The sequence below is a fragment of the Felis catus genome, chromosome D4 (genome assembly GCF_018350175.1).
Source record: "Felis catus isolate Fca126 chromosome D4, F.catus_Fca126_mat1.0, whole genome shotgun sequence".
In the NCBI taxonomy this organism is placed as follows: Eukaryota; Metazoa; Chordata; class Mammalia; order Carnivora; family Felidae; genus Felis; species Felis catus.
The window spans coordinates 83,452,054-83,473,789 of NC_058380.1; the positions used below are offsets into that span (position 1 = coordinate 83,452,054).

The window sequence follows — 21,736 nt, forward strand, 5'->3', positions numbered from 1 at the left end:
GTAGGTCTTCAAAGTGAGTAAAAGATTTGTGCTAGACAGGGAGATTAGGATCCTGGTCAGCTGGGATGAGACATTATGCCAGAAAACATTGAAAAGAATGGCTCAGTCTCTTAGTCCCATGCTGTTACCATCTCACTGCATCTCAGATACAGTAACAGAGCCTAAGCTTTGACACCAGGTAGGCATAGGTTCAAATCCAGGCTCTGGAGTGTTGGTCCCAACACTCAAGGGCAGGTCTCTTTGAACTTCAGTTTTCTTATCTATAAAATGGGCATAACCACACCTATAATGCTGGAGGCTGTGAGAAAGAAAGAAGACAATCATATAAAATACCAAGCCCAGGGGCAGGTGGGTGACTCAGTTGGTTAAGCGACTAACTCTTGGTAACTCTTGGTATCGGCTCAGGTCATGATCTCAGAGTTTGTGAGACTGAGCCCCACACTGAGCTCTGCACTGGCAGTGTGGAGCCTGCTTGGGATTCTCTTTCTCCCTCTCTCTTCACCCGTCCCCTGCTCACATTCTCTTTCTCTCTCTCAAGATAAATAGATAAATTTCAGAAAAAAAAAAAAAAAAAAAAAAAGCCAAGCCCGGTGCCTGGCACACAGTAGATACTGCAGTGACTTCTAGGTCTTATTCTTGAATTGTAAACTATAGCTCAGAGCCCCCTCACCTTACAGATAAAGTTTAGAGTTTAGATTTTTGTTTTTCCCAGATATATTCTCTTACCTCAATGATCCAGATGTGATTATAATAATAATAATAATAATAATAATAGCTTAGAACTCTGTTAAGGCATGCTGCACAATATTATTTATTTTTCACAACTACCTTGTTGGGGGAAGTACTGGTATTATCCCATTTTAGAAATTCAGAACCTGGGGATCAGAGACTTGACCATGGTCACAAAGGTAGTCAGTGGTAGAGTGAGGATTCAAATCCAGCCTTGTATGTGGCTTTAATTCCTATCCTTTGGAGTGTCAGTGGGGAGCACTCCATCCCCACCTTGCAGGAATGACAATGGTTTGGTTGCTTGGGACTTCCTCCCCAGCCAACAGCCCTTACCTGTGTAGTTCCTCATCAGAGGGTGAATACTTGGCAGTGACATCAGCCAGCTCCCCAAAGATCTGTTTGCTATAAACAGTGAGGGAAGACAGCAGGATTAATTCTTGCCATGTAGAGCTCAGGAGGCACGTGTAATCCTTGATTGAGAGCTCGCAGAAGAAAGGCAGTTTCTTGATCCAAGCAATCTGCCTAAAGAGCAGCTCATCAGCTAGGCGGCAAAGCAGGGCAAACAGCTCTGCCTGAGTCACAGCATACCTGGGGGTAGGGACAGTGGAAAATTACTTCCGGTGGCCAGAGAGGGAGGATAAGGGCACAGGTAGAGGCTACTCCTAAGAGTAGAAAGGGTCTCTGGCAGTGGGCTCCTTGCCCTTGATCATGGGTCTCCAACTTCATTCAACTGAGTCTAATGATAAAGCGGCAGGACTGGAGCCAGCAGCAAGCTCAGGGCTGGGGAGGTGGGTTTGGTGAGAAAAGGTTGTAGAAAGGAAAGGAGGCTTGGAAATTTGTGCAATTATTAGGGAGTATGACTTTTAATGTTGGTGTGCACAAATGTTCCACATGTTGAGAGAAAATTCTGTGACCCTTGCACTAGTTTTGGCAATGAGAGCTCCATTAGGTCAGGTCTGGTACCCACCCAATACAGGGGCTGACAACAAAAATGAGCCTGAGGCCAGACGGCTGAAAGAGAGAACATGTTCAGAAGGTTTTCCTGCTCTCATTGCACCCCCTGGTGGTGAGTTCAGGAACTAAAGTTGCTTAGCCTTTGTGAGTTACTGCTGTATGGAAGGAGCAGGGCATTTCTCATCTCTGGGCTGGATGAGATAGGGTCCCAGTTTTCTTTCTCTCAAGGCCCCTGGGCATGACTCTTCCCCACACCCCCACACTCAGATTTATAAAGATTTTGTGTGTCCTTCTTATAAGAAAATCTTTGAATTTCCTCCTCTGATATTGGAGACTAGCTTGAAAGATCTCCAGATACATCCTAGGGATCTAAGCTTGATAGCAAACAGCCTGTGCCCCAGGCCAAAGGAATGGGTGCAGCAATTGGTGGGCCTGAAGGCTGAACTAGTATCTACTCAGGTAGAGGTGACAGAGGATTTAAAGAGTATTCTTTCCACCAACTCAGGTCTGTACACAGAGCACATGGCACCAGGCTACCAATGGGTACGCTGGCTAGAGATGCAGATAGTCCACAACCAGTTAGTGCCTTGCTACGGAGCCTGAACTTAAGGTATGATTATCCCCAGAAGTATATTTCATCTCTGACTCAGAGCCAGAGAAGCACTTCAGACCCACCCCAGGGCCTGGCTTACCTAGCTAGGCCCAAGCAGAAACAAGTCTTTTAATCCCAAATTCCATAAGGATTGATAAAACAGTCCCAACTCTATGAAAAAAGATGCTCAAGAGAAAAACAAGGGACCACTGCCTTCAAAGATATATACAGATTTGTCCTCTGATGCTTCAGTCATTACTCATTATCCCCTGACTCATTCCAAAGCCTAGGGTATTAGTAGCCAGGGATGAAGGTGGGTGTGGGGTGGAGATCATTTTGAAGTTGCAAGGAATAAATGGGGCACTCACCCATCTTCAATCAACATGGGCGTGCCCAATGGCTCCAGGTCCTCTGCTGATACCAGCTGGTGAATCAGACTGTACGACTGAGGATCCAGGCTGCGAGCTTGTGGGGGCAGAAGTGGCGAGTGGGCGGAATAGCTAAAAAGGTGCGGTATGTATTGATAGTGTGGAGGCACAGACATCCCCATGTACTGCTCTCTGAATGCCATGAATCCATTTAGTTCCACAGACCTACTGGAAAGAAAAGTTTCATGTCAACCAGAACCATGGCAGGTGTACTGCCTGCTCAAAGGAAGTGAGCCACAATGTGGCTAAGGTGTTCTTTGGCCATGCAGTGTGTCTTCATCAGGGACATAATTAACGGTTACATGCATGTCTCCCCTACCAGATAGGGACTCTGTACAGATGTGTGTATGTGTGACTTATCATTGGACACCCAGCACCTGGCAAAATAGGTACTGAATAAAGAGTGGTTGAATAAATTCTTTGTATAGGTGCCACATTTGAAGAGATTTTAATGGATACTCACAGACTATGGTCCACAAAGGTGTGGGGGTATGTATTTTTTTATTACTAGGAAAACTAACGCACAGCCAGCCTAAGGGCCTTGCCAGGCCACAAAACAAATCCAGCACCTAGCAAGGAACCTGACATGTGGCAACAACTCCCCTAAACATTCAAAAGAAGGAACAAAAAAGGAACAACTGAAAGAACTGAAACAAAAAGGAACAAATGAATGAATAAAAGTTACAGTAAAATACCAAGAAAAAGGCAGATAAAAATCTGCAGGCAGATTCTTGGTATTTTCCTGGAGAAATCTAATCACTGACCATTGGAAAAATCTAACCACTAACCACTGAAGAAATCTAACCACTCTGTTACCTAAAACAACAATCCTGTAGCTTTACCTAGATGCATTTCCTGTAACAGGGGCTGGTAAACTATAGGCTAATGGTACACAGCCACATTCATTCATTCACGTAGTGTCTGGTGGCTCTTGCACCATAATGGTAGAGTTGAGTAGCTGAGACCCAGACTGTATAGCCTACAAAGCCTAAATTATTTATTATCTGGCCTTAGAGAAAAAGTTTATCAATCCCTGTCCTATAAGAAAGATTTCTGCAAAAAGGAAATCTTCCCTGGTAGTTGATGGCTACATTTACACATAACAACTAACTTAACATTCTTGAACAAAGAGTCTCCAAATTGGTATTCCATGATAACAGCAAATTTAAATCACTAGTTTAAAATTTTTCAGTTTCTTAAAATTTATAAAGTGAAAATCTTCACTCTTGCTGAGGCAAAGAAATTAGAACTTAATTCAATATTGTCAATGTGGTTTGTTTTATTTCAGTGATAAAGTAAATGAGAGAAAAGAGCTACATTTAAAATGTTATTTTGTTAGGTGAAGAACTTATGGGCACAGACAGCAGCTATGGTACTTTATTAGTCTGCAAAGAGACTGCTGACATTTTCAAGGTCTTCAGCAAAAAGTAGGCTGTGAAATGCTGTTCTGTGTCATCCTGGTCCGTCCCTGCCCCAAAGACTGAGGGAACAAGAGCACAATGGCTGAGACAGCCCAGAGGTTCCGTGTGGGTCTGTGTAGTCTCTGGGTGATCCCTAGATGATGCTGGGTTTGCCTTGAAGCTCACCTGGAGGACAGTGTGGAGCCCGGTGAGGGCTGGTTGCTCTCTGAGGCCCTGTTCCCAGGGGAACTGTGGTCGCTGTCACCATGGTTGCTCCAGTGATTGGCCTCTTCCTCAAATTCCTGCCCAGACATGATCCTTTCGATCTCCTCCTCTGATATCTTTGACAAGGAATTGACACATGTTAGACTGGGTGCCCAGGATAACCTCCGTTCCTTCTTTAGGACTGAGAATGTATTTAAAACTCACATTCCTAGAACTCTCTAGAGAGAAACCCAGATTCCCTCTCTTCTACCTCCATACCCCACAGTCTCTCACTAATTTTTTTTTTTTTTTTTTTGTCTCTCACTAATCTTAGGACAGCTCAGTTGCTTGCTTCCTAGCACCACAGCTCACCATAATTTTCCTCTTGTCCATTTATTTACCCTCCTCTCAAGCCACAAAGTGTCTATGTTCTTCATCATTCCTCTTTGTCTTTGAGTTTATTCTTCCCTACCCCTGAAACACCACTCTTCAATAACAAACTCCTTCTTGCCTTTTAAGACCCAATTCAAATGTTACCTTCTTTGTGAACCCTCTATCACTACCTAGACAGAATTTTAGGTCCTTCTTCTGTCCACTTACAATTCTATGGATTCTGAGATAGGCAGAATAACACAGTGGTTAAGAGTATGAATTCTAGAGTCAGACCACCTTTGTTCCAACACAGGTTCTGCTACTTTCTAAAAGTTGTACAATCTTAAGCAAGTCATTTACCTATTTTAACTTAAATTCCTTTATCTATGTGGTGGAGAGAATAATATCTGTCTCGTGGGGTTATTGTGAGGATTAAATTAGTTAATACATTATCACATGTTTAGAAAAGGGCTTAGCACATAGCAATAATTATGGAAGGCTGACAATGATATCTTCATAATCATTATTATTTTTATAGCATTTATGGTAATGTATCATAAGAATACCCTCTATTAGACCTAAGGCTATGATTAGAACCTAGAAAAAAGTGCTCAAAAAATGCACGTTGGATAAACAAATGTTCACTTAGTAAGTACTGTCCATAAATCTCCACATGGATTTTCTTAGTAAGAAAGACATTCCCAACCCTATTGAATAAATGAGAAGAAACTCTAGCTCAGACAAGTGAACTGACTTGCCCAAGATCACACTGTGTGCCCACGTCTGGGGAGGAGTTTGAGGAAGAGGCCAAAGTACCCAAGTATTCAGTCCCTGGCTCTAGCTATCATACCACACAGGGAGTGAGTAAACACATCTTCTATACAGTGTTTAACCCAGAGTTGAAGCTTAACTGGCTAAACTTAGCATGGGATGAGAGTGAGTAGTAAGGAGGAAAGGCCAGATACATTTTTATTTTTTGTTTCTATAGAAAGCCTGGGAGGACATTTTCTCTGAAATCTGAGTCAAACCTGCATAACTCTTTGTTCCAGCAGCCTGTGAGGAAACCTTGAGCTGCTCTGATCATAAATACAGGAGGCATTTAGAACTGGAAGCCAGCCAGCATACAGGACTTGGAGGGAAAACAAGAAACATTTAACTGGTACACAAGTTGAGTGACTGGCCTTAAATAACTTAGATTGTGTACTGAATTGGAGGTACGGTAGTCTTTATTCAAGCACATGTAGCAAAACAAATCTTTTCACTTAGGGATCTTTAGAACACTGAAATCACACATTGTATAAGACACGTGAAGGGGCGCCTGGATGGCTTACTCAGTTAAGCGTCCGACTTCAGCTCAGGTCATGATCTCATCATGGTCTGTGGGTTCAAGCCCCACACCAGGCTCTGTGCTGACAGCTCAGAGCCTAGCGCCTGCTTCGGATTCTGTGTCTCTCTCTATATCTGCCCCTCCCCTACTTGTGCTCTGTCTCTGTCTCTCTCTCTCAAAAATAAATAAACATTAAAAAAAAAAAAAAAAAAGACATGTGAAGACAAAAGGTGCCATCAAACTGTAAGACATTTAGTGACACCCTGACTGAAGCAGGCTCAGTGATGGCAGTGAGAGGAAGACCAGAGCTTAGAGGGCATGGAAGTACTTGAGCGAGGTGAAAACAACCAGTCAGTAAGACTGGTTCCAGCTGGGAGACAAAGGTGTACTGTATCTGTCTCTTCCTATGGGCCCCATAGTACACTAGGCCATCAGTGATGCATTAAGGGGATGGAACACACCAGCAGTGCTTACGTCTAGGTTCAGACCTCATCTGTCATTTTCTACTTGGGTGCTCACTGTTGGGCAAGTCACTCAAGTTTTCTGAGCCTTAGTTCCCTCACTTGTAAAATGAAGATAACACCACCTCCTTCACAGTTCAGGATTCCCTCACAGGGTGCAAAACTGAGCCAGACAGACTTGGGAGGTTGATCTAAGATAAAGTTATGAGGTGCAAGTGCACAACAGTTGCTCAATTCTATCCCTTGTAATTAAGCACTTGGAGATCACAGCTTTCTCTTCCTAACAGATCATCTAAAAAAGTAAAAGACAAAAGAGGAAATTATATGCCTAGTAGCAAAATGTCAAATGTAACGAGAGATGAAATAGGAATGTTTCTCTGAGCATCAGCTACCTCAATTCTAGAGAGAACATAGGGTCTAGAGACATAAGCGACTGAAAAGCCCTGGCATGGTGGGAGAAGAGTACTTAAAAGTCATTGGGTAATAGTGAGGAAGGTTCTTCATTGAGGAAATGCTTAAGAATTCTTCCCGGGGCGCCTGGGTGGCTCAGTCGGTTAAGCGTCCAACTCTTGATTCCTGCTCAGGTCATGATCTCATGGTTTAGAAGATCAAGTCCCATGTCTGGCTCTGTGCTGACAGCACGGAGCCTGTTTCGGATTCTCTCTCTCTCTCTCTTTCTGCCCCACCTCTGCTTGTGCTCTCACTCTCTCTCAAAATAAATAAACATTAAAAAAAAAAAAAGAATTATTCCCAGTGGATAAACTTTCTGCTGCAACTAAATACAAAAAGAATGACTACAAATAAAGGCCACACATGAAAAGCCCACAGCTAATATTACTCAATAATGAAAAACTAAGAGCTTTTTTCCTAAGATCAGGATTACGGCAAAAATGCCCACTTTCGCCATTTCTCCTTACACGGTATTAGAAGTCCTAGCCGTTGCAATTAGGCATGTAAAAGAAATTTTTAAAAAATCTAAACCAGAAAGAAGTAAATTACCTCTGTTTATAGATGACATGATCTTGTAAATACAAAACTCTAAAGATTCCACACAGAAAACTTAGAATTAATAAAAGAATTCAGCAGGAGCACCTGGATGGCTCAGTCAGTTAAGTATCTGACTTTGGCTCAGGTCATGATCTCACGGTTTATAAGTTCGAGCCCAGCACTGGGCTTTGTACTGACAGTGCAGAGCCTGCCTGGGATTCTCTCTGTCTCTCTTTCTCTCTCTCTGCCCCTTCCCCACTTGTTCTGTCTCTCTCTCAAAATAAACAAACTTAAAAAAAAAAAAAAAGAATTCAGCAACGTTTCAGGATAAAAAAAAAATCAATATACAAAAATCAGTTGCACTTTTATATACTAACAATAAATCTGAAAAGGAAATTAAGAAAACAATCTCAGTTACAATAGTATCAAAAAGAACAAGATATTTAGGAATAAACATAATTAAAGGGATGAAAGACTTGTATACCGCTGAAAGAAATTAAAGATATAAATAAATGGAAAGACGGCCTATGTTCACAAATTAAAAAACAATATTGTTAAAATGTCCATAGGATCCAAGGTGATCTACAGATTCAGTATAATCCTTATCAAAATTCCAATGGCATTTTTTGCAGAAATAGAAAAAAAAAGTCCCAAAATTCATATGGAAACACAAAGAACCACAAATTGCCGAAACAACCTGACAAAAACCAACAAAGCTAGAGGCCTTTACACTTCCTGTTTTCTTTTTTTTTTTTTTTTTAATTTTTTTTTTCAACGTTTATTTATTTTTGGGACAGAGAGAGACAGAGCATGAACAGGGGAGGGTCAGAGAGAGAGGGAGACACAGAATCGGAAACAGGCTCCAGGCTCTGAGCCATCAGCCCAGAGCCCGACGCGGGGCTCGAACTCACGGACCGCGAGATGGTGACCTGGCTGAAGTCGCTGAAGTTGGACGCTTAACCGACTGCGCCACCCAGGCGCCCCTACACTTCCTGTTTTCAAAACATATTACAAAGCTACAGCAACCAAAACAGTATGGCATGGTACTGGCATAAGGACAGGACTATAGACCAATGGAACAGAACAGAGAGCCCCCAAATAAGCCCACATATGTAGAGTCAAAAGATCTTTGACAAAGCTGCCAAGGCTACACAACAATAGTCTCTTCAACAAGTGGTATAAGGAAACTAGATATTCATATGCAAAAGGATGAAAGTAGATTCTGATCTTTTATACTACATACAAAAATCAACTTAAAATGGATTAGAGACTTAAATGTAAGACCTGAAACTGTAAAACTCTTAAAAGAAAACAGAGAAAAGGCTTCTTGTCATGTTGAGCTCTGCACTGAGCATGGAGCCTGCTTAGGATATTCTCTCTTTCTCTCTTTCTTTCTCTTTCTCTTTCTCTTTCTCTTTCTCTCTCTCTCTCTCTCTCTCTCTCCCTCTCTCTCTCCCTCTCCCTCTCCCTCTCCCTCTCCCTCTCCCTCTGCCCCTCCCCTGCTTATGTTCACATGCACTCTCTCTCTCTCTCCAAAAAAAATGGGGGGGGGGGCAGCAAAAGATTTGAATAGACAAAAACAGACCCAAAAAATCTTCTCCAAAGACATATAAACAGCATAGCCAACAAATACATGAAAAGATGCTCAATGTCACCAATCAGACAAATGCAAATTAAAACATCACACCTGTCCAGAATGACGTTAACAGAAAAAAACAGAAAATAAAAAGTACTAGAGAAGATGCAGAAAATTGGAACCTTTGTGCACTGCTGGGTGGGAATGGAAAATGGTTGTGGCCACTATGGAAGACAGTATGAAGGTTTTTCAAAAAATTAAAAATAAACCCACCATATGAGCCAGTAATCCCACTTCTGGGTATTTATCCAAAAGAACTGAAATCAGGATCTCAAAGAGAGATTTGCACTTCCATGTTCACTGCATTATTCACAAAGGCCAAGAGCTGGAAACAACTTAAATATCCACTGACAGATGAACGAATTAACAAAATATGGTATATATCTACAATGGAATATTATTCAGCCTTAGAAATCCTGTCATATGCTACAATACGCTAAGTGAAATAAGGAAGTCACAGAAAAACAAATACTGCATGATTCCATGAGGTATCAAAAGTAGCCACACTCCTAGAAAGGCAAAAGTAGAATGGTGGTTGCCAGGGAATGGGGAGAGGGGGAAATAAGGAGTTGCTGCTCAGTGAGTATAAAGTTTCAGTCATAAGATAAAAACGCTCTATATATAGATGAAAATGTGCATATAGTAAACAATACTGTACTGTATACTTAATTTGTTAATTTCATGTTATGTTTTTTTAACACACACACACAGAATACCTATGTATAGGCCAAAATAAATCAAATTGACTTTCAAGAAACAGATATGATTTGAATAACATGAATATAAATATTGGATTAATAAAAAGACAGAATGAATACAGCATACACCCACACCCCAATTGAGTGCATACACGAACTCATAATGAGTTCATGTGATAGGAAATGCTCCATATATCATCAGCGTATGTCTCAAAATGACTGAATTCCTGTCTTTCTCTCATATTCCCTCATATTCAATTAGATAAATCCTACCAATTTTACCTATTAAATATCTCTTGAATCTATTCTCTCCCCTTCAATCTATACTATCATTGCCCTACTTAAAACCACTATCTATATCTCTTGGCTAGACTTCTGTAAAACCCTCTGAATTGCTTTTTCTCTGCCCCCAGTTTCACTGGCACTTACTCAGCTCCTCACAAACCATTTCTACTATTAGAACGATCTTTCTAAAATGCAAATCTGATTCTCTCTCTCTCTCTCTCTCCTTAAAAGCTTTTGGTGGTTGCCTCTTGGTCCACACCAATAATCCTTGAGGCATGGTCCTGCCCACTGGTGTCCTGAGGGATTTACATATTGGGTCATACACAGATCCAATTTTCTTCCTTCATAAAGTTGTTCTTCTTCTGGCAAGTAAGAAAAAGTGGTGTAGGCTGGTCCTACAAAGGCTTTACCTAAGGAACTATAATCAAAGAGAGTTCAAGGCTACTCTCTAGAGAACAGATTCCAAACTCAAGGAATTTGCCTTATCTTCTGCCACTCCATTACATGTCCCCAGTGCTCCAGCCTGACTGAATAAACTCCCTGTGATTCCTTAAAGATTCATCTTGTGGTCTTTTTACATTCTGTTCTGTCTAGCAGTATTACAAGATATTTGGCTCCCCATTCCTTCCCAACATAACTAATTCCTCCTTTTCCTTCAAGACTCAGTTGAAACTTTCCCTTCTCTAGGAAGCCTTCCCTAAATGTCTTCAGTCCCCAACAATGGCTCCAATCCAAACAGAAAAGAAGTCCCTCTTTTCTGTACTCCCTAGGTATCCCCTGTTACTACTCACTGTACTCTGAATGTCTGTTTACACATCTGTTTCTTCCACTAGACTGAGTTCACAGTACAGAGGACCTGTACAAACTAAGTACTTAATAATATTTGTGAGATTAAATGGGTATTATCATTCCTACTCTACAAACAAGGCAAAGTAATCTTACTGATTTCTGCCAGACTGTTTTAATGACATAAAAAAATTCTCTGGATGGTTTAAAACCAGAATTGAGTTGACTTCCTGTGAAATCCTTGGGAAGGGTTGAGGGAATCACAAAAAGAGCTTTAAATAATTATCTTACATATTTAAGATTTTCAAAGTACTTTCATACCAGGCTCTAAAAGCAGTTTTACAGGAATGAAAACAAGATGGCTCCCCCAGCAGGAGATGAGAGGATCAAGGATAAGTAGCTATGGGAACATGTGGAGCCCTGGGTTTCCAGGATGGATAACAAAGAGTGAGGCCTAGAACTCACCTGGACCGGCCCAATGCTCTTATTCCGGCCTCCGGGCATGCCATCTTCTCTGATTGCTGGAAGGAAACATAAGCCAAGACAGTCAAAGCATACCCACACAAGTCTAGGCACTTTAAAAAGAGAACTTATGTGGCCCAAAGCACAAAGTAATAATTGGTGAAATCAAGATTAAAAAACAGGTCTTTCTAGACCAAAAGTATATATACTCTTTTCATTATTCTAGGCTACCTCATAGGCAACAGATACTTTTGGACCCCCAAGGCAATGGACACACACTGTACACAATGCATACATTTAATATTTCAACAAAGATGACAGCCTTATTAATAGTCCCCCAGTTACAAATATCCCACCAGGATGATGCATCTGAAGGCTTCAGTAAATTTAAAGAGAGGGATAGAAACAATATTTCTATTTAAAAAAATTATTTATTTATTTTGAAAGAGATATTTATTTTGAAAGAGAGAGAGAGAGAAGCAGAGAAAGGGGGAGAGAGAATCTCAAGTAGACTCTGCTCTGTCAGTGCAGAGCCCAATGCAGGGCTCGACGATCCCACAAACCATGAGATCCTGATCTGAGCTGAAATCAAAGAGTGAGATGCTTAAACCAACTAAGCCACTCAGAAACCCTGAGAACATTTCCATTTTTAGATATTTTGTTTTATTTTCAGGCTAAGTTGCAGTCTAATGTGTAGGATGAGAAAAGGTTCTTCGTTTTTTTTTTTTTTTTAATTAATCAAAATTTTGATCTGATTGGTTTCTCCCTATAAAAGCAGCCAGTAGAGTTCCCATTGCAATTGTTTCTTATTCAGGTGATTCCACAAAAGGAAGAAGTTATTTAGCAATAAAAAGCACCCTTTAAATAGTACCAGTGTTATTAGGCATAATAGCTACTAATACTATTGCCATTACTGTTTATGGAGCACTTAATATGGGGGCACAGAAGAGAAACTTCTGATCTACAATTATAGAAACACTATGGTATCTGGCAAAACTTTCTGGCAAAGATGACTTCTGAACTGAGTCTTAAAGGATGAATAGGATTTACGCAAGCAGTAAAAGGGGGAGTGAACAGTACACAGAAAAGCTTCAAGTTGAAAGTAAGCATGGAGTATTCTTTCTGGTAATTTCCAAGTGGTTCATCCTGGCTAAAGCTTGTGTGTGCGTGTGCATGTGAGTAGAGTAGTAAGAGATGAAGTTGGAGGTTGGAGAGGCCAAGTGGGGCCCAATCACCGATAGCCTTTAACGGCAGGGTAGGAATATGGACTTTAGCAGAGGAAGCCAAGGATGAGATGGAATGCAGAGGATGGATGTGGTCAGGTCGGCATTTTCAAAAAATCTTTACGATGGCCACTGTGAAGATTGGCTTGGAGGAGGCCATGTTAACAACAGAAGATAAGCTAACAGCATCATGTGTGAGTAAGCTTTGCTGTGTGTGTGTGTGTGTGTGTGTGTGTGTGTGTGTGTGTGTGTATAAAATAATGTACCTGCTTTCAAAAAAAATAATATTAAGAATCTAGAAAGTCCTTGGGGCAGGATTGAGGGTTCCAAGCCTAACACTCAGTTCATTTTCCTTAAAGCAGATATCATTCTCGGTATCCTTAAAAAATTACACAGTTCAGAATTAGACAAACTTGGGTCTAAATCCTGTTTTTGCCTGGTCTATGTAATTACACACAAGTTTCTTCACCTCTCTGAACCTCAGTCTACTAAAGAATAGAGGGGCTACTGGAACCTATCATACTGGGTATTGTGGGGATTACATATAAAATAACATAACTAAAATATCAAGCATAAGGCCTGGCACATAAAGTAGCTACTTAGTAACTAATCCTTCCCTCTATCCAGCCTCTTTTCTACAAACACAGTAGCTAAAACACCAAGGTTCCATTCTCAGCTTTGCTGGAGCCTTAACATCTTCATCAGGAAAATGGAGGCAACGTAGTCTGCTTTACAAGGCTGCTGTGAATTTGGAGTGGGAAACATACGCAGCCTGTATTAGAGCCAGATGCATACTAGTTTTTGTCTGGGAGCAATCTTTCAACCTAATTTCAAGTTCTAAAATTCCTTAAAATTCCTTTTCTGCTGTTCCAGGGTCAGTGACAGTGTTCACACACTTCTATTTCCAATACTGAGTTCTCCATGTCTTTGCTTCAGCTCACATAATAAAGATCATTGGCAGATCCAGTACCAAACACATTTTAGTTGTCTTGTAGGTGAGGAAGGAACTCAATAAGTATGTTTTTCTTTTCATTTAGAGGGCCACAAATCTTAAAGATTTACATCTCACCAATATTTTGTTCTGATACTTAAAAGCTTATGTTGTCCCTCAACCCCACCTGGACTAAGGAAACTCACACATGATGGACATCTACTGTGTTTTAGGTACTATCCTGGGTAAAACAACCCATGAGGAAAGTACTAGTATTGCTCCCACTGAACAGATGAATCTAAGGTTCAGAAAAATGAAGTATTTTGCTTATGGCAACAGAAACTAGACAGCAGAAGAATTAAGGTTGGCACCCAAACTATTAGAATAAGCCCAAATTTCTTTCCACAACTAGTTTTTCCCATTGTACCTGCATACCACTGGGAGAAACAAAATTTTAGGTGGTGCATAGATAAACTCTCAATTATACATGTATCCTAATAGGCACTAAAAAAATACTGATTTTCCATTCACTGAGATGATAAAAATTCCCTTGGAATATTAACTTTGATTTTAAAAAAATTTTTGATTTGGGGCACTGGGGTGGCTCAGTCAGTTAAGTGTCCAACTCTTGATTTCAGCTCAGGTCATGATCTCATGATTTGTGAGATCGAGCCCCGCATCAGGCTCTGCACTGACATCACAGAGACTGCTTGGGATCCTATCTCTCCCTCTTTCTCTCTGTCCCTCCCCTGTTCATACTGACTCGCTCTCTTGCTCTCTCAAAATAATATATAAAAAATACAAATAAAAAAATTTGATTTAAAGAAGAATATAAACATTAATACTGGTTTGATCAAAGATGGTAAAATTCGTCAAGATGGCATGAAACTACCTGAAGTGTGTGAAATAATAGAATGCGTCACAGTGCCTCTTTTAAAACAAGAACTTGGATCATATTTTAAAGCTTCTAATGTACCCACATATATGGTATCACATTTGATCCTCACAACAACCTTGGAAGGTACCCATTATTACTATCTTAGTAGTTTGAAAAAAAATTTTTTTTAATGTTTATTTTTGAGACAGAGGGAGAGGGGCAGAGAGAGAGGAAGACACAGAATCCGAAGCAGGCTCCAGGCTCTGAGCTGTCAGCACAGAGCCTGATGTGGGGCTCGAACCCACGAACCGTGAGATCATGACCTGAGCTGAAGTTGGACGCTTAACCAACTGAGCCACCCAGGCGCCCCAATCCTACGTAGTTTAGAGATGAAAACACCTGAAGCTCACAGAGGAAAAGGGACTTGTTCAAGGCTACTCAGGGAAGAACTGACAGAGCTGAGATTTCAGTTTAGGTCTTCTGATTCTAAAGCTGTGCTTGCTCCTTGATGTTACACTGAGCTAAGAGCAAGTTTCTCAACAGGGCTGAGAATCTTTCTTGTGGTGAACTGATACTGATTTAAAAAAATAAAAACAAAGGGCTTCCAGATATAAGATAATAGGAATGGATTTTGCTCCACTTCTTGTCCCAAGCCCAAGAATGGCAGCAGCTATGGTTCTCCTACCTCTGCTCAAAAGAAGCACAAAGCCTTTTTCTGTTCTGGAACTCACATACTTACCATTCTTCACTTAGGCCTGGGCAGCCAACCCAAACCCAGAAGCAGAAAGGCGAGTAAGACACAAAGTTAACTACATCAAAACCCACTGGTGGCTCCCTTTGGTCTATGAGCTAAATCCCAGCTTGCCAGCTTGGCATTTAAGACACTCCTATGATCTGGTTCCTCTGGGGTTCCCCATCTTCATCTCTTGTCACAAAATTTACACCGTAACTACAGAGAACTATTTGTTAGTCCTTGAACATACCATGCTGCTTTACACAGCTTTCCCTCTTTACATATTGTTGCCTCTACTCAGAAAATAACTTTCTGGTGGGAAAATCTAGCAGCATCACCTTACCCAAGTGACACCACCTCAACCAAGTGATTCAAGTTAACATGACCAATAATGGGACAAAGTACACCATGCCCCCTTGATATGATGCACGAAAAGGACACATCATCGCTTTTGTGGCATTCTTGCCAAAAATGCATGACCTGAACATAATCGTGAGGAAACTGATAAACCCAAGTTGAGGAATATTCTACTTGTTTTCTTCAAAATTGGCAATGTTATTCAAGACAAAATAAGACTGAGGAACCCTTTCAGATTAAAGGAGACTGAAGAGGGTGCGTGGGTGGCTCAGTCAGTTAAGCATCTGACTTCGGCTCAGGTCATGATCTTGCAGTCCGTGAGTTCAAGCCCTGTATTGGGCTCGGTGTCGACAGCTCAGAGCCTGGAGCCTGCTTCAGATTCTGTGTTTCTCTCTCTCTCTGCCCCGCCCCCCACCACTCTCTCAAAAATAAATAAACATTAAAAAAATAAGTAAAGGAGACTGAAGAGACATAAAAGCTAAATGTAATACACAATCCTGGATTGGCTCCTATATTACAAAAAACACCTTGCTATAAAGGACACTGAAATAAGTGGTGAAATTTGAATAAGATTTGCTAATCAGATAATAGTATTATGCCATATTAAAATTTTTTATTATTCTTTTAAAATTATTATTTTTAGAGAGAGAGCGTGAGTGAGTTCAGAGGCAGAGAAAGAATCTTAAGCAGGCTCCATGCTCAGCAAGGAGCCCTACATGGGGCTTAATCCCACGACCCTGGGATCATGACCTGAGCCAAAATTAAGAGTTGGATGCTCAACCGACTGAGCCACCCAGACGTCCTTCCTGGTTTTGATAACAGTACTGTGGTCATGTTAGAAACAAAGAAGAATGATGTCTGTAACTTCCTCCCACAAAGAGTTAAGAAAATACATACAAACACACACACTTTCTCTCTCTCCCTCTCCTCTGCTCCCTCTTCCTCTCCCAGCCTCCTTCCTTCCTTTCTTTCTCTTTCTCTCTTCTCCTTCCCTTCCCTCTCTCTTTCTCCTTCTTGAAGAAAAGGAAGAGAGGAGTGGTTTTTAAAAAGCTCTTAAGGGGCTCCTGGCTGGCTCAGTCAGTGGAGCATGCAACTCTTGATCCTGGGGTTGCAAGTTCAAATCCCATGTTATGTGTGATTACTTAAAAATAAAATCATAAATAAATAAAATCATAAACAAATAATAGCTGTTTAATTTTATAAGGAGCTTGAACTTCTATGCCTTCAAGATTCTGCTCAATTATTCTTTCCTTGAGATTTCTCAGCGCTCCATTTTTATCCCAATAAAGCAGTATGACAATGCCACAGGATTATTCTCACAATGCCATTCTACCCACATCACCTTCTCCAAGTTTTCCTTAACCTTTTTACTTTTTAACCAGTTAACTAATAAGTTATGAGACAACAAAGTTAAGGAATTCTAAATTTTCTCACATAATTTTTTTTCACGATTCTTAACTGACATAAATTTTCTCATAAGGCTCAGTGTAACTTCCTCTTTCCTCCGATGAGACTAACAATATTTCCCCCATCCTGTTTTGTGCCCTGGTCCCCCTACCAGAGTAAATCCACCAAACCAGAAAGCATCTTACCTAACTGGCAAATCCGCTGAAGGACACAAGGAAAGCGGGACTTGGCCATGGCCCTTAAGGGGCACACTTCTAAATGGTAGGAACAGAGAAGTTAAGAGACAAAGATAGCACAAGATGATCGGGGCTACGGCAGAGGGCAAAAGGGGCTGTGGAAGTCAAGGAGGGTCATCTTTCCGGTGAGAGGTGGTATCAGAGAGAGCTGCTTAGAGGATGTTACAAACAAAAGCTTAGCCTCCAAAGAAAAGTATATATAATCAGGTGAGGAGATGGGGATAAACCATTCTAGGGACGATGAAACTACATGTGCGAAGTCCTCCAAACATGAACCATCATTGAGTTTTTGGAGAAGTAGGATGGAATGCAAACTGTGTGGGGAGCAGCAGAGGGAGAAGGGAAGGGAGGAAGTGGCTGATGCTAGAGTCAGAGGGGCTTTGAAAATCACTCTGAAAAGCCAGAATTTATCCTGAAGGCTGCAAGATGGGTGAGGAGGTAATGCTTGGGAGGTAATGGGCTGGGTAGTGAAGAGGGACAGATGGGGCCCAGCCTCCACTCACTATCCTTATTTAAATTTCCCTCACTGCTTTGCTAATTAATTTCCTGACCAGTCAAATTCCATATATGAAGAGATATCTATGTTTAGAGACAGGGGACAAGAGAGGGCTGGCTCATACATGGCAGTTGAGTTTTTTTGAACACTTAAGTTTTCAAATTTTGAAGTTTAGACTTACAAAAGAGTTGCAAAAAACCTAGTACATAGAAACCCCATATACTCTATACCCAGCTTCCCTGTCTGTTAACATCTTACAAACCACAGACTATTCATCAAAACTAAGAAATTAACTTTGGCACAGTATGATTGACCAAAATATAAACTTTATTCAGATTTCCCCACTGATGTTCCCTTCTGTTCCAGAATCCAATCTAGGATCCCATACTGCATACAGTTGTCATGTCTCCGTAGTTTCCTCCAATCATTCTTAGTCTTGCCTTGTCTTTTGTGACAATGATACTTTTGGAGAGTATTCTGTATGTCAGGTATTTTGAAGAATGTCTTTCAATTTGGGTTGCCCTGTTTTCCCATAAGTAGATTGGGAATGATCCATCCCTGGGTGTATATATGTGTATCTGTGCCCCTACTGTAGAATATCAGGGGGGTATATGTGTAAATATACTGGTGATACTGACCTTGCTTGGCTAAAATGGTATCTGTCAGAATTCTCTACTGAAACTTATTATTTTCCCCTTTGTAATTACTAAATATTCTGGGGCTATGCAAATACTGTTTCTATTTAAAACTATGCTCTCTATTTTAGCATCCATAAATGGATCCTGCCTGCAGCAATGATTACTGTTGTGTTTAAAAAAATTTTTTTAATGTTTGTTTATTTCTGAGACAGAGCATGAGTGGGGGAGGGGCAGAGAAAGAGGGAGACACAGAATCAGAAGCAGGCTCCAGGCTCTGAGCTGCCAGCACAGAGCCTGACACGGGGCTTGAACTCACAGACCGTGAGATCATGACCTGAGCCGAAGTCAGACGGTCAACCCACTGAGCCACCCACGCGCCCCTACTGTTGTGTTTTAATGGTGATCTTCTATTTCCTTCATGCCTTCTACATTTATTAATTAGAATTCTTGTATAAGAAAGAATGGTCACTCCTGTATTCAGTTAGTTTTATCAGTATGAACTCATGGATATTTTATTCTTTGAGTTATAAACTAATGTATAGTTATTTTATTGCTCAAGCTGTTCTAACTTTGGCTATTGGAAGTGCTTTCAGGTTAGCTTCTGTGACCTTTTGATAATGCTCTCTCCTTGCCCCTTCCTTTTTAAAATATAGCACATTCTGGCGCGCCTGGGTGGCTCAGTTGGTCAAGGATCCGACCTAAGCTCACGTCATGATCTCATGGTCCGTGAGTTCGAGCCCCACGTTGGGCTCTATGCTGACAGCTCAGAGCCTGGAGCCTGCTTCAGATTCTGTGTCTCCCTCTCTCTCTGCTCCTCCCCTGTTCATGCTCTCTCTCTCTCCCCTTCAGAAATAAAAACATTAAAATAGATAGGTAGGTAGGTAGGTAGGTAGGTAGGTAGGTAGATAGATAGCATATTCTAACTTTCTGGCACCACCGATGCTCCAGGCTCGTCTTATATTTTCCCTGCCACAGCCCTAGAATAACCCATTCCTTCAAAGAGTCTGGTTCCTTTTATTGATATTTGGAGACCAAGATCTGATTCTTCTAAAAATGTTTTCTGAACATGAGTTCATATTGATACTTCCAATCTTGCACCAGATTGGTGCTTCATTCTTGCCTTCCTCTTTCCTGATTTATAACTTCTTCCTCTGATGTGAGAAAATGGACTCTCGTTATCAACGATATATTTACCTGCTTGTTCAACTCCAGTATACAAATAAAGTAGTGACAGACTTCCTAACCCATAACCTTGAAAGAAACAAATTTATAAACTAGAGAGCTTTGTTTGTATACAATTCTTTTTGTCTTCAGCCTTATGGTATAGAGTCGAAACACTATTTTCCAAGGTCAGCTCCTTTCTTCCCCATTTCCTTCCCCATTTCCCCATGTGATTTATCTGTAATACCAGTTAGACTCATTCATCACAGTGTACATTCTATCTTTCCCCCCATAAACTTGTTGCTTTTAAACAAATTTATATACAATAAAATTCACTTCTTTAGTGATGTATATTTCTACATTTTGACAAATGCATAAAATTATAGCTAACACCACAGTTCCATGTAACAGTTCCATCAACCAAAAACATTCCAAAGGCAACTGCAATTTAAATGCTGCTTTCTTAGCACCAACCAGGAGGTGGCAGGGTTTCTCTCTGAGAAGCAGCTTCACAAGGCAACTAAACCATCCAGCAATGCATGCAAAGGGACAAAGGAAGGCGGTTCCCACCCCTCAGTACTCCTTGTGTCATCTTCTCCTGGCTATGGTTATAGGAGTTATGAAGTTAAGCTTCTTCCCTAAAACAGGAGAGTTTGGTTAGAAGGTCCAGAGTCTCATATTCCAACTAAATAAGCAGGATGAATCATCAGAGAGAACAGTCAAGAAGCCAACCATAAATATGCTTTGAGAAAATACAGTGAGGACAAAAAAGGGAGATGAGAAAACTGGAGACCAACACCAAATCAGATCAAAGTGGAGAGATGCTCACAGGCTCTCTCTTCAAGACGTTACTTGTTTGGCAGTGGTGGCTGGGAAACGTTTCTGTAAGAGGAAACGGCCAGTGTGGAAGGGAGAGGACTTCTAGCTAGAGGAAAGAACCTGAGCACAGGCAGGATAATACAAAGCATGCTTGAGGCACAGGAAGTAAATTCTGGACAGAAAAGGAGATCAGACACATAGCAGACAAAGTTAGTAACAATTTAAATGCTGTATTATAGGTATTTATCATCCAGTAAACACAGGGCATTCCAACATGCGAGTAGCTATGCCAATATGGTAGATGCTGTAAAGCAGCACGTTGTCTATACGGTTAGGTACCAGATCTGCCTGATTAATAATGAATTACAACTTAGTAATTATTATCCACATAATCACCACTAACTTATCTACTGGTAAGATATTTTACCTCTCCCAGCTGCATCTATAAACCGAGGGTAATATTTAATAATAGGTTTGTGCATATTCAATGAGACAATGCATAGAAAGTGCTGAAGAGTTTCTGATATACATAGTATCTGATAAATATTAGTATTGTAAGTAAATTATAAATGACCTAAATTTATCTAAATGCCCTTTTTTAGAACTTTCTTACCTTTCTTCATGATAGGAAAGCTTTTATTTTTAAAAAAAATTTTTTTAATGTTTATTTATTTTTGAGAGAGACAGAGACAGAATGTAAGTGGGTTAGGGGCAGAGAGAGAGAGGGAGACACAGAAGCAGAAGCAGGCTCCAGGCTCTGAGCTGTCAGCACAGAGCCCGACGCGGGGCTCGAACTCACAAGCTGTGAGATCATGGCCTGAGCCGGAGTCGGACGCTCAACTGACTGAGCCACCCAGGAGCCCAGATAGGAAAGCTTTTAAAGGATTCTTCTGATCCCACATATAATTTAAAAAAACAAAAATAAAAACCAGTGTTAAGTATATCTGGTTGTCTGCACTTATTAATGAGACAAAACCAATTTGAACAGTTCACTAAATCTAACTCCCGCCCCAACACACTACTATTATGAACCCCTAGTACCTCGCTGAGTATTTTATATACGTTGTCATATTTAATCCTCTAGAGAATTCCCAAAAGGTTAAGCACTCACTATCACATGATTTTAAAGGTAAGACAATTGAGCATCAGACATAAAGCAAACTGCCCAAGGTCACAGAACTGATCTGTCACCAACCCCTGCCTCTATGCTTTCTACTGAACTGTACTAACTATATTGTCCACCCTCCATGAGAACGCTCCTAGAGTTTCTGACACTGGTCCTCTCCTCTTCTGTATCCAAGTTCTTTCCTTGGGTGGTTTTTACCCACCAACAAAATTTTACCACCTGATTGCAAACAGTTCCACAAACTTCTGCTTAAAGGCAGGACTTTTCACTTCAGTTCCTACATATCCACATTCCTTGGTGGACATTGTATGTGTCTTTTTCAGGTACCTCAAACAATGCACTGCCAAGGTCAACATTCTGCCCCACGCTGCTTTTTAGCCTGACTTTTTTTTCCTGGTAGGGCTGTTACTA

General features: G+C 40.8%; 1 protein-coding gene across 3 annotated transcripts in view; it reads right to left on the minus strand.

Moving 5' to 3' along the window:
- Positions 1-21,736, minus strand: part of NR6A1 (nuclear receptor subfamily 6 group A member 1) — a 232,249-nt gene that overhangs the window by 15,386 nt on the left and 195,127 nt on the right. For 2 of the 3 annotated variants that reach the window (XM_023242704.2, XM_019816505.3), the window contains 4 exons: positions 11,325-11,380; positions 4,290-4,444; positions 2,644-2,871; positions 1,063-1,317 (listed from right to left, as the gene is read on the minus strand). In XM_023242704.2, coding sequence (XP_023098472.1) covers positions 1,063-1,317; positions 2,644-2,871; positions 4,290-4,444; positions 11,325-11,380 — 694 coding nt within the window. The remainder of the gene's footprint in view (positions 1-1,062; positions 1,318-2,643; positions 2,872-4,289; positions 4,445-11,324; positions 11,381-21,736) is intronic. The other variant, XM_023242705.2, reaches the window with a different exon arrangement.